Source organism: Cyphomyrmex costatus, unplaced genomic scaffold, assembly GCF_001594065.2.
Source record: "Cyphomyrmex costatus isolate MS0001 unplaced genomic scaffold, Ccosl1.0 scaffold76, whole genome shotgun sequence".
Classification (NCBI taxonomy): Eukaryota; Metazoa; Arthropoda; class Insecta; order Hymenoptera; family Formicidae; genus Cyphomyrmex; species Cyphomyrmex costatus.
In genome coordinates, this window is record NW_017280333.1 from 1 (window position 1) to 12,171 (window position 12,171).

Below are 12,171 nucleotides of genomic sequence, written 5' to 3' on the forward strand. Positions count from 1 at the left end.
GTTCCCATACTACAGAATTAATAAAACAAAATTTTTTATTAATAAACAGAAATGAAATGTAAAAGATCGATAATTTACGCACTTTCTTTTTTAGGATTCTCTTTCTCTTGCTCTACCTGTGTAAGTAGACTGTGAACCTCCTTAACTTGCAGTAATCCGTGAGAAAATATTCCTGCTGGAAGTTTACTCTGGAAACCGTCCATGTGCGGCAAGCTATTTTCTTCATCTTCGGCTTGGCCATCATCAAATGTCAAAACTGTGGTGAATAAGCTGGTTCCGCTACAAGTTAAATATAACTACCTAGTTATATACTACTGATCTACATATTTATTCAAAACTCGCTAATATTCTAATAAACCTATTAAATCTTTTAAAAGTACTGTATTTATATTTAAAAAGAAACTAATTATTTTTCGGCAAAAACATTAAAACACTTAAAGAATTAATAAAGATTTAATAATTAATATAATTAATAACTTTAAAGGATATATATTTATAGAGCAATAATTAATTTTTTTATTTTAAATTTATATTTATAAAAAAAATCAACACTATGCATTCTGTTGAAATCCTAACATTTTTGTATTTGTTTTTATATTTCAAATGTCGAGAGAGGGAGAGAGAGAGAGAGAGAGCTGATAGGGAAGATTCGAACCAAAAAAATCATAGATATAGGGAAGATTCGAACCAAAAACGTGGTCATTACCGACACGATCGTGGACATTGGTTACATAGTTCAATGTCCACGTTTTGTGGACATAGAGACGCTTCAAAATAAAGTTGTAGCTAAATCCCGGGCATGGCCGCTTTCAGCTTCTCTCTGATAAAACATATGGCCCGAAAATAAAAAATACCAATTGAACAGTAGAAAACTTTTTTCGATTAATTATGATCTCGTGATTATTTTTATATATTAGACAACTTTTTGTCAGGAACAAGTTATATTCTGCAAAAAATTGCTTGCTAATATTTTATTCGTATAAACGCATTTTGCATTCACCGGCAGTTCTTCATCGCCGCAATCGCTGTTTGCTCCGTGTTGCTTGCGATGGCGACGTTACTCGGTTTTTCAAGATTACTTAATTATGCAGCGAATAATTGTTTGAGAAGAATGGCACCGACCGTAATTTGCAAACAATATTATCCTGGTATGTAATTACAAATTATAATTGTGCGGAAACTATGCATCAGTAATATAACCTCTCTCTCTTGATTGCAAACATAACCTCCTTTCTACTATAGCTACACTTCCAAAAATTTCATTTTTAAAAATTAATCAATTAAACTAATTACAATAATAAACGGGCAAGTGACAGTCAAATCCGCAAGTTAAAATGAGTCGAAACGTTTCGATTCATGTAAGATATATTCAATGAATATTGTAAATATATTATAATTTGTTATGCAAATTTTTAACTTGCAGGTTTGATTGTCACTTGCCCGTTTATTATTGTAATTAATTTAATTGATTAAGTTTTAAATCTTGAGATTTCGATAATTTGTTTTACTGTTTATTTTTAAAGATTGATAAAATAATATCGACGTTTTATTATATATTAAAATTTTACAAAACTTTAATGAAAAGTTTACAAAACTTAAAGAATTTTATGATATTCTGAAGTACCTGAAATCACTGACAAGGTTTTAAAAGATATTGAGCTTTCATTAAAAATTAAAATTTTATGATAAACCTATTAATGTAATTTTATCAGGAATTGTATTTGGAAAGACAAAGATATGAAATAATCCAAGTAAGACTTTGCATAGTATAAGAAAGATATTGAGAAATAATCTTTTATTTCAGCATTAAGATTGTCGGAAATACCAATAGCAGAATATCGAACGGCTAAACTACCATGGATGAGACAAATCCCAGATTATCAAACGGAAATACAGGAATGGAATGAAGAGAGGGAGAAAATATGCACTGGTTATTAATTTATTCTATAAGCATGTATAAATGTTCCATTTTTATGAATAAGTTCTAAACTTATAACAAATAACATCTTGTTTACAGATGTGACAAATGAAATCAACAATCAGATTGCAATGGATAATACTGGTCGTATGTTCGCAATTGTTCAAGTATGTGGGAAACAGTTTAAGGTAACGGAACACGATATTATAATTATTGAGGGATTTTGGCCACCGAATATAGGCGATCGACTGAAACTGGAGAAAGTGTTGCTGGTCGGCAGTAAAGACTTCACCCTTATAGGCAGACCAATTTTAAATAGAGAATTGGTTTCGATCGATGCAACAGTTATAGAAAAAACTCTATCTCATACAAAAACTCGCTTTAGGTTCCGACCGAGGAAACAGTATCGCCGTATAAATTGTAAGATACTTTCAAGGAAATATTAGTTTCGCTCTTCATGTCTTTGTATTAATGTGTTTACCGTTCTGTTTTTCAGTCTACAGAATACAACACACAATGTTACGGATTAATTCCATAAGTATAAACGGAAACATCAACGAGAAGAAAGAAGTTGAGGGATTAGACAGAGTTTATTAACAGTATGACACATGTATGTATATATGAGTATGTTTCATTTTATGTAAATTGCACATAAAATATTGTTTTATCCTCGTTTAACATTCGTCAAACAAGAATAAAAAATTATTATTATTACGTGTCTCATAAAACGGAATGCACCTTATATGTTAAATTTGACGTTTACCTGTATATATATATATATATATATATATATATATGTCAATAAATATTTGCAACATACGTAAATATGATGCATTATCTTGTATTCAGAACAGAAGGTAAAAATTATTTATTTCAAATTGAATAAGATTGCATCGTGAGACGATTCGCTAAAAAATCCTGCAAATTTTTCAAAAAGTACAAATTAAATTTCCTGAATATAGCGCTCCAGAAATTACTTTTCATAATTAATCGCAATTAATCATAAAACTATAAATTGATCCTTAGTACACACGATTGGATCATTCGTATTCTGCGCATTTCTTTTCTTTGAAATACTATAAGCATCAAGTTATTACATTTATACATAGTATACCATTCATTACAATCTTTACGTTTTTTAATTTTTGTTATATATTTTTTTAAATACATCTTACAAATAATTTCTAAAAATGTTAAATTATATGTAAAAATCTCTTGATAATTTTTGTACTTATATAAGTTATATTTGTAAAAGTGATGTAAATTAACATCTGTTAATGATTGTATATAAAGAACCTGAAAATTTTATTACTAAGGATTAATTACATAGTTTATATTTTAATTTTATATATGATAATATTATATATATTATATATTTTTATATTTATTTTATTTATATTTTTTAGACATTCTACATTTGTGCGCTATGAAAGAATACTTAATTTTTATATCTTCTCTGTAATATCTTCATCTATTGTTGCACCAGACATAAAAGTATCACCTTCTATGTCTAATTTAAAAAGAATTTCTTCTGGTAAATCCTTTGGTGTAGATGAAAAACCTGAACAATCTTCGTCATGACATTTCTGATATATCTTTTTCGTGTTTAAATCTACAATCCAATATACGTTGTTGCTCTTATGATACCTACCAATGTTTTCACAGTATCTGTAAAATAATGTAAAAACTATCATTTACGATAGCAAGGTGGATATATATATATATATATGTATACAGAAAAATAAGAACTAATAACTGTTTTATCGTCGATTATAGTTATATTACCTGTTACCGTAAATTTCATATCTCAACGTTTTAGTTTTGTCAGAATATTTAGCAATGCGTATCTTGCCAGGATCGATCAGACTACGAATGTACTCGTCTATTTCAGGATATGGTGAATTCTGATCATCATTTTCGCGGATGGGTCGTATTGGTATGTTTGAATAAAGCTTAGCTTTTGTGTCGCTTCGATTAAAAAATTCAAGTAAAATTAAGTTTTGTTTGTTTGGAAAGTACGATATCAAGGAATCTAAAAAGATCCCCAACTCCTTCTCTCTGCATTTATTCACTGCATTATGCATGCAATCTGCAGAGACTGTTAGATATGATTGTTTTCCCCACTTAGTAGACAGATATATTCGAAAATGTCTATTCTTCGTATAGACACCATTGTCGACAAACAATTTTTCGCCGTGCTGTGTTTTCACAAGCATTTCCTCGAGGTCTGCTTTGTCAAAGTGATTTAAGATTCCATGCAATAGCATATCCGATTTCAAATAAAGTAAAATATCATTACATATAGTTTTGATAAACTTTCCAACGTGCGAATTGTCCTTAAAAGCCATATCCTTTATAGTAAAAATCACATGTCTGCTGAATTTTTTACTGGTCGTAGAATCCAATATTAAAAAGTTACTTCTATCGCATAACAGGTGATAGTGATTGAGTAAATACGCTCGTACGATATCTATCAGTGTTTTGGTCATGCGTGGTCCATTACAAAGTGGATTTAGTTCGATTTGGTATTCCAAGTCCAGATATAACCAACACGGTGAATCTTTTGGTATTATCTGCAATTTATAATTTCTTTAGTTATATACATACATGTATTTTTTATACATATATGTGGAGTAAGTGCTTTTGCAAACTAAGCTTCTTTTCAAATTCGAATCTCTTAACGATCTTTCGATTCTGGATATTACATTGAGGAATATTTACTGTTGATTAGATTGGAATTGAGTTAGTTGGAAGAGAAATCAGAATTACGTTTATTGTCATTAATTTGTACATTGAATGATTGAAGAGGATTCAAACTGAAATGTCAAAACGTCTGTAATTCTACGCAAATTTTATGTAATAATTAATTTCATTTCGGCACCAATAACCGCTATGACTTACATAGATAATTTCAGTGACTTGATTTATTCTTAGAAACAAAAATATATATTCGTTATTTAAGTTTCTTCTGTGTATGTGTGTGCATATACAAAACTTACTTAAACAACAAATATATTTAATCGTGATACTGTAAGTACGTAAGACTCAACCATAAATCTGCATGCTCAACTTGTGTATCTTTCATATCCAAAAAAATTTAAATATCTAAACGCTTTTCTTGTAAGTACAAATCGTAATCGCAAGTTTTACATGCTTACTTCGTACGAGCATCTCTCTTCTTGCGGTTTAATTTTATAGTACCACCAATAGACTTCTGGATGCGCTACAACGAATTTGCGACTGCCGTCGCTAGGTCGTTGATACACAAAGGTACATAATGTGTCTGTTTTTGTGCTGCGTTCAGCAGCCACGGCTAGAGCGTCAGCTTGTTTGTGAAATTCCCGCCAGTATTGGTTCGGGCCCAATATATGCGATGGCATGACCCGGTACGTTTTCACCCAATGAATCTTTGATCGGGATGGTGATTGTTTTTGTAACATCTTGCTGCCGTAAAATCTGCTTGTGCAAATCGGTTCCATCTCGATCGATGCTCGATGAAATCAGTGTCACTATTATCAACTATTATCAGTCAAACAATTTGCGTAATCACTGTCATTCTTTTGTGATGTAAACATACTGTAGGTTATTCTGTAACTACGCGAACAGCTGATCTAAACTGGTGTTTCCCGCCAATTTCATGTCAGCTGACAGTCGCTACGGTCGTTCTATAGACTTCTTTTTTCCTTCTTTCTTCTTTCTCTTTTTGGAGAGAAAAGGAAGAAAGGTGATCAGGTGCAAAAGTTCAGCCAAAAAGAATAGGTTTAATGATGACGAATTTTGCACACAAATCAATCAAAGGCGCGAGATTAAGGAGATTCTTGCGTTTACTGGCAAAAATAAAAATCGGAATGTAAGTTTATTGTAAGAAGAGAGTAACAGAAGCATAAAGGAAGCTTCTAAAAGGCTTCTAAAAGAAGCGTAAATATCTTTTTACATTTCGTTGTCTCAGTTTTTGTTTCTTGGCATAAGCTTTGTTTATGTTTTTGCCACCTCCTCTTACATTCGACTTTCAATTTTTATTTTCGCCAATAGGTTGCAATGTATTTAAATATATCTCTACCAATATGTGTTCCTTGCTGTGTAACGAGTTTGCTGTATCAATATAATAAAGTTAATTGTTATTAAAATTGAAAAATAATGGTATATCTGTGATTCATCTTTCAAAAAATCATATTTCTTGAACGAAACTCCATCTAAATCTATATTTTTGTATTGCTTGACTTGACATAAAATTACATCATCATATATTATACACATAATACATTCTAAAATTTTTTAGCCGTTTGAGAGCAATATTGTTTTCCTAAATCCTTCAAATTGATTTTAAAGATTTTTATATGTTTTTTTTCGTTACACTTGAAAACCATTGATGTCTACATTATCTGAAACGATATATGTATTAATTAAAAAGTAAAAGCGTTTTCGTTACGTTAACAAGTCCACTTTATTCGCTTTCACAATTTTACAAGACGGTGCAAGCGGTTATTAATTTGCAACCAAAACATTGAAGGCTTCTTTATTATCAAACAAAAATGTAAGCATCATTAAGTAGATAATTCAATAACTTAAGAACTCTCTGTCTCAGGAAAGATCAATCATATATACCTGCAGCAAAACTTATTTAAATCAACAGCGTTGGCTAAATATAATAAAAGTAAATTCTGTTCGAATGAGAAATTAGATCACGCATCGATCATTTCATCATCATGTCTGTTTACGCGAAAAACCGGTCATACGTGAAAGTCGACCTATAAGCAGACTATTCAAGTGGATTCGTGCACTGACGATTGTCGTTGTAGGAACGATCGATGTACTTTTCGATCATCCATTGTATGTAAATTCTTTTCAATTCCAATTGAAAATTAGACGACACTCATCCTCAATTCTCTTCTGCATCTTTCCAACTAACTCATTTCCTAATCTTTTGTGCTTATTGCTCAATCAGTGTACGCACGCAACTTTCTTTCCTGTACGTAGGTATTACCTTCTGAATTAATGATATTCGACGGCTCGTATATGGTATATGATATACGTGGTACGGTCTCGTGCTCTTCAACACCGAGACCCGACCAACGCGATCATGTTTCCTGATTCACATGTGGATAAAGAAACATGCAAATGGAAAAACAAGAATTCGTTACTTGAACTGCCTACTTATCTGTATGAAAAATGACGTGTGATATATGAATTGAAAAGTAAAAATATATTCAATGTGTCAACAAGGTCGCTTTATTCATATTTAATACAATAAAATTCCTGTTCGCAATTAACTAATCTGTAAAAGTGAACTTTAAGAGACGTGTTCCGTGTGAAGATTTCTTATATGAAGGATTCTGTCGGAAATTTTCATGGCTATAGAGCAGAATATACGTGTATACAATGAGGTATAAATATAAAAATATTATACACACACTATAAATATTATATACACATCTATACGTAGACAATATGGGCTCGTGTACCAAGAGGAAATACGATACTGGAGAGAGATCCACAGTTTCGGAATCATTTACCAGGCATAGCTAGTGCCGAAGCCGGTGAAAGCGGCGTGTACTACAGGGGAAGCCGTCTCGTACGAGTAAGGGGCGGCATAAGTCTTGGCGATCAATGGCGCGGCATGAGCGGAGTACGCGAGAGCCGGGGCTGCGGCGATCGGTGCGGCATGAGCGGAGTACGCGAGAGCCGGGGTGGCGGCGATCGGCGCGGCATGAGCGGAGTACGCGAGAGCCGGAGCGGCGGCATAGGACTTGGCTAGGAGCGGAGCAGCGAGAGCCGGGGCGGCGGCGATCGGCGCGGCATGAGCGGAGTACGCGAGAGCCGGAGCGGCGGCATAGGACTTGGCTAGGAGCGGAGCGGCGAGAGGAGCGGCGAGAGGAGCGGCGAGCGGGGTGGCGTAAGCGGCCTTAGCGATCAAGGGGGTTGCTGGCGCGGCGTACGTGGTGTATGCGGCGGTCTTGGCGATCAGCGGGGCCGGGGCGGCGTAGGTCTTGGCCAGGAGCGGGCTAGCGTAACTGTAGGCAGCGGGTGCGGCGTATGCCGTCTTCGCGGTCAAGATCGGCGCGGCGGCGGCGGCGGCCGCGTAGCCGTACGCGGATTTGGCGAGGAACGGGGCAGCGTACGTCGTCAAGGCCGGGGCGGCGGCGGCATAAGCGGTTTTGGCGATCACGGGCTGTGCGGCGATTAGGGGTTTGGCCAAAGCCGGCGCGGCATAGCTGTAGCCGATGGCGGGTTGCGCCAACAGGGCGTCGTTGCTCACGTGGCTGTTGCTCACTCGTACCGACGAGTGCGCGGAGTCCTCGGCGCGGCTGTACGAGGACACCACGTTCTGACCGGCGTAGCCCTTCTGCGTGGACTCCTGGCTGTAGCCGATGCTGCTGTGGTCTGCGGACAGCGTGCCAATGTCGTAGGCCGCTGGCCCGCCGGCACTCGCTACCGCAACGAAAGCTGCGAGCAATAAGAACTGCGAAACAATGGATTAGTCGTGGATACAATATGTATATATCAAAATTACGAGGGGGTGATTTAATACATATTTCTACACTGTTTTATAAATTTAGTTTTAAAGAAGTGTAAGATTAAGTCAAATGACGAAATAATAAGAATTTATTTGTTCGTGATCTATATATTCATATATATATATTTCACTTTACTAAAAATAAATTAATAGTTTATTTTTTCATTTCTATTTCACATGACTGTATTCGTAAAAATATGATAAATAGGAACGCATAATGCGGACTGTGCGAAATAGATCCTTTAATTAATCGTAATTAACTGTATATATCGAACTGCAGTTCTTTATACAAATTGTTGTTCCAATATTTTTTCCCCACGATGCTATCGTTAAAATTTGGAAATTTGCAATTTGTCACTTTTCGATCGTTACCACAAATGCTGAAATATCTTCCCGACAAAGTCGACGTGCTTACCTTGAATGCCATTTTGCTGGTCTGAGGTGGATTACTGGGTTTCTGCCGAAATGGTAGCTGTCGGCCACTATTTATACGCGGGTAAAGTTGTAGGGGGTTCAATCGAATTTTGGGTACCTACCTTGCTCGAGGTGATTGGGCATGGTCGATGGGAGAGGGAGATGTATATGGAACTTCTTTGTGGGATATCATTAAGAAAGGAGCATGCGAAAGGAGGCGCAAAGGAGAGGTAGAATGATCGCTCGAAGGGGAACACGAACGAACAACGGGCGTGGCTCCTCACGAAATTCAAATCCGGTGCTGTATGGGTTATTAGAGAATGTCGAGGGCGCACGATGCTTAACGCTAATTACTCTTCGTTCTCGATAGATTACGGCGATACAACGCATCCGACAAATATGCACAGTATTTGTAAATAACGTAAGCATATCTCGATAACATGATCGTGATGTTTGTACTTTCGATTTCATCGGTTATCCTTGCGCTTTTTCTTTGAATAAACATGTATTCATTTTGAATAAACATATCTGTAAAATCTGTAACGTTAGACACACCTCTCTTAAAAGATATATATTATACTTGCGTAACTAAATCCTGCGTGCACAAAAATGCTAGCATTTTTTCGTTTTATAAAATAGAGAGATTATATATCTTACGAAGTTACGTGAATCAATCTTGAATTTTTTTCAACGTAAAAGTCACAAACAAGTAACTATTTTCCTCTTAAGCTAGAATCATACAATGCACAATTTCTTAAATAATAAGCATGCTTGCTCCGATGCATGAAAATAGTTCTAATATATCTAATAGATTCTATTTTATATATATATATATATATATATATATATTAGAACTAATAATAGTTATAATATAATAAATCTGTTTGTCGTACGACTAATTTTTCAATCCTGTTAATTGGCTGCAGGACAAAGAGATCCGAGAAAAGAAAAGCTTGTCGTAGGACAAAAAAACGGATAAATATAATATTTATTTAGCCTAAAAGAGAGAGAAAGAGAGAGAGTAAAATCCTCAACGCTGCAAATGATTCGTTGACTAATCAGAAAAAAGAATTTTATGAATTGCTCAATACTTCAAAGCGATTGTAGCGTTAAGTGGTTCAACCTCTAGAATATACTCATACATCAAACCAGACATAGCAGTATGCATGTTTATTATTCAAGAAATCGTATAATTTCAGCTTTACATGCTTTAGCCTTGATTTACACGATGCTTTTTCAGTAACTAGCGCGCTAGTCTTCTAGTAAACTAGAAAACCAGTAGTTAAAACAATATAATTCTATAAATTATATTTTACCTGCTAGCTTTCCTCCAAAATTTCTAGAATTATATTCTTTATGCTTCTCTTCTAGCTAACAGATTAGCATGCTAGTTGCTAGTAAAAAACATCATGCAAATAAAATCTTACTCTATTTTAATTGTCTATAAATTACATACAAATTACATATATAAACACGCAATAACAGTATGTGTGTGAGATTAATCTAATTCGTTTGAAAAGAAGGAAATTAAGTGGTGCGATTCTTATGTATCATTTTGCAAGTCTCTTCTTACGTAATATATGATACATTTATATAAACTCACCATGATATTGTAGGACTTGCCAAGGACGCACTTTCTCCAAATTCCCATATCGGCATAAGCGGTGTCATATGTGTAACACATATAGTGGAGATACGTAACACTTTTTAGGTGCTCTCCTTATGCTATTATTATATAGATACAAAATTGGGTGTGGTCGCCCGTGGACAATTTTGCATCCTTGGGGAGAATAAATTTAAATTTAAATTCGAATGGAGAGAAAAAATTTCCGATGAACAAGAAAAGGATTACAAAATTTAATCGTCAAATTTATTTGACATTTGTGATAAACTAATTTACATACTTGATAAATATTTTGCATTTGTTGCAAATAATTTTCTATTTTTATATTTGCAAATGGAATTTACCATTATATATGACAGATGAAATTAGCATTCATAGCGAATTTTTTCTCTCCGTGTATATATTTTTATGAAAAACAACGGTTATACATTATAAAGATGTAAAATGATCGTCGCATTTATAAATTCGCTCCTTGTCTCGCCGATTTTAAGAATTGATTATTGAGTATATCTCAGTGAAATGAATAATGTGATTGGAAAATTTTAAATAAATTTACAGGAGAACTTAATCTCTCTTCTTCGCGTAAATACTCGGACAGTAAAATCAACGTGATTGTATCAGTTTAAAATCAATAAATGATAAATGATGAATGGAACGATAACAGATACGAAAGAAAATAAATGATCTCTATTTAATGTAGCACTTATAAATTACGCTTCATCGATTTTTAATATATGGGTAGAAGGCAGATAAACTATCATGTTGGAGAGAGTAATATTTTATGAGTATTATCTTCATACATAAGTTGTTACTCTTTATAAATGCTTATACGCAATTTGGACCTTCAATACTTCAAACGTAGGGCGTTTCAACATTTATGAAAGAGAGAGATATCGAATTATACAATGTTTAAATCAAAACTGCTGTTGCAATGCTTTCCCAATTTCTTTTCAAGAAATCATCTTAATAAATGTCCGAGATCTTCAAAGGTTCAATTAAGTTATTTATGAGAAATTAATGAAAGTCATACAAAATTTGTATGACACAAGACGTCGACATGATTGGCCCTTTGTTATAAAGTTGGTCACCACTGCGCTTTAAGTGATGGCGCTAGGTCACGGACAGGCATACCCCTTCACATAAGATGTCGAATTTTTTCCTTTGTAAAAGTACGCCACACGCGGAGATTACATTCGTCCGTCTTTCCGTCCGTGACCCAATATCACCCCAAATCCTTTATTTTTAATAAATATAACATCGACGACTCTTGACCTGTTATATCTAAAAATGTCATATATACAAAACAGTTCTTATTATTGACGTTTTTATTATTATATACAAGATGTCTCACTATACTATCATAATTTTTTTAAACGTACCCTTGAAGTAATTTAGAGAAAACCCTAATACAAAAATGTCGAGACTATAATATTTTTTTATTTAGTAGATATTAAAGTTTACTAATGCGTTGATATTTCGTGCGCTCAGGAATAATTACATGATAAGTGGTGTGTAAAGGTGCTACCATAAAGACTCTCTTAACAACGTCGAAATTATCATACAAATACGTAATATTATTAAGAACTTGTTTCTTTATAGGTTTTATACATTATATAATGTTTAATGTAATCAAAGAAAATGTTATTTCATCGGAAAATATTGTTCCAAATAATCGTATATTTTCACCAAAGAATATATATA

The 12,171-nt window shown here is 34.0% G+C and overlaps 3 protein-coding genes across 5 annotated transcripts; 1 reads left to right on the top strand and 2 right to left on the bottom strand.

Annotated features, from left to right (window-relative positions):
- Window positions 1-898: 898 nt before the first annotated feature.
- On the top strand, window positions 899-3,837 carry mRpL21 (mitochondrial ribosomal protein L21). 2 transcript variants are annotated; one of them, XM_018548980.1, is made up of 5 exons: window positions 899-1,148; window positions 1,805-1,930; window positions 2,018-2,338; window positions 2,415-2,528; window positions 3,810-3,837. In XM_018548980.1, the coding sequence occupies exons 1-4, from the start codon at window positions 1,049-1,051 to the stop codon at window positions 2,513-2,515; spliced, it is 648 nt and encodes a 215-aa protein (XP_018404482.1). In that variant the 5' UTR covers window positions 899-1,048; the 3' UTR covers window positions 2,516-2,528; window positions 3,810-3,837. The 2 variants fall into 2 exon arrangements, with proteins under 2 accessions (XP_018404482.1, XP_018404484.1); XM_018548982.1 differs by lacking the exon at window positions 3,810-3,837 and adding an exon at window positions 3,738-3,762.
- LOC108781098 (DNA-directed primase/polymerase protein) lies at window positions 3,345-5,477 on the bottom strand. Its single transcript, XM_018548979.1, has 3 exons — window positions 5,077-5,477; window positions 3,704-4,491; window positions 3,345-3,586 (listed from the first exon to the last, which is right to left on the bottom strand). The coding sequence occupies exons 1-3, from the start codon at window positions 5,395-5,397 to the stop codon at window positions 3,364-3,366; spliced, it is 1,332 nt and encodes a 443-aa protein (XP_018404481.1). The 5' UTR covers window positions 5,398-5,477; the 3' UTR covers window positions 3,345-3,363.
- Window positions 5,478-7,124: 1,647 nt separating this feature from the next.
- On the bottom strand, window positions 7,125-8,902 carry LOC108781075 (cuticle protein 16.5). 2 transcript variants are annotated; one of them, XM_018548947.1, is made up of 3 exons: window positions 8,848-8,902; window positions 7,756-8,378; window positions 7,125-7,665 (listed from the first exon to the last, which is right to left on the bottom strand). In XM_018548947.1, the coding sequence occupies exons 1-3, from the start codon at window positions 8,857-8,859 to the stop codon at window positions 7,428-7,430; spliced, it is 873 nt and encodes a 290-aa protein (XP_018404449.1). In that variant the 5' UTR covers window positions 8,860-8,902; the 3' UTR covers window positions 7,125-7,427. The 2 variants fall into 2 exon arrangements, with proteins under 2 accessions (XP_018404449.1, XP_018404448.1); XM_018548946.1 differs by having other exon boundaries at window positions 7,125-8,378; window positions 8,848-8,901.
- Window positions 8,903-12,171: the final 3,269 nt, after the last annotated feature.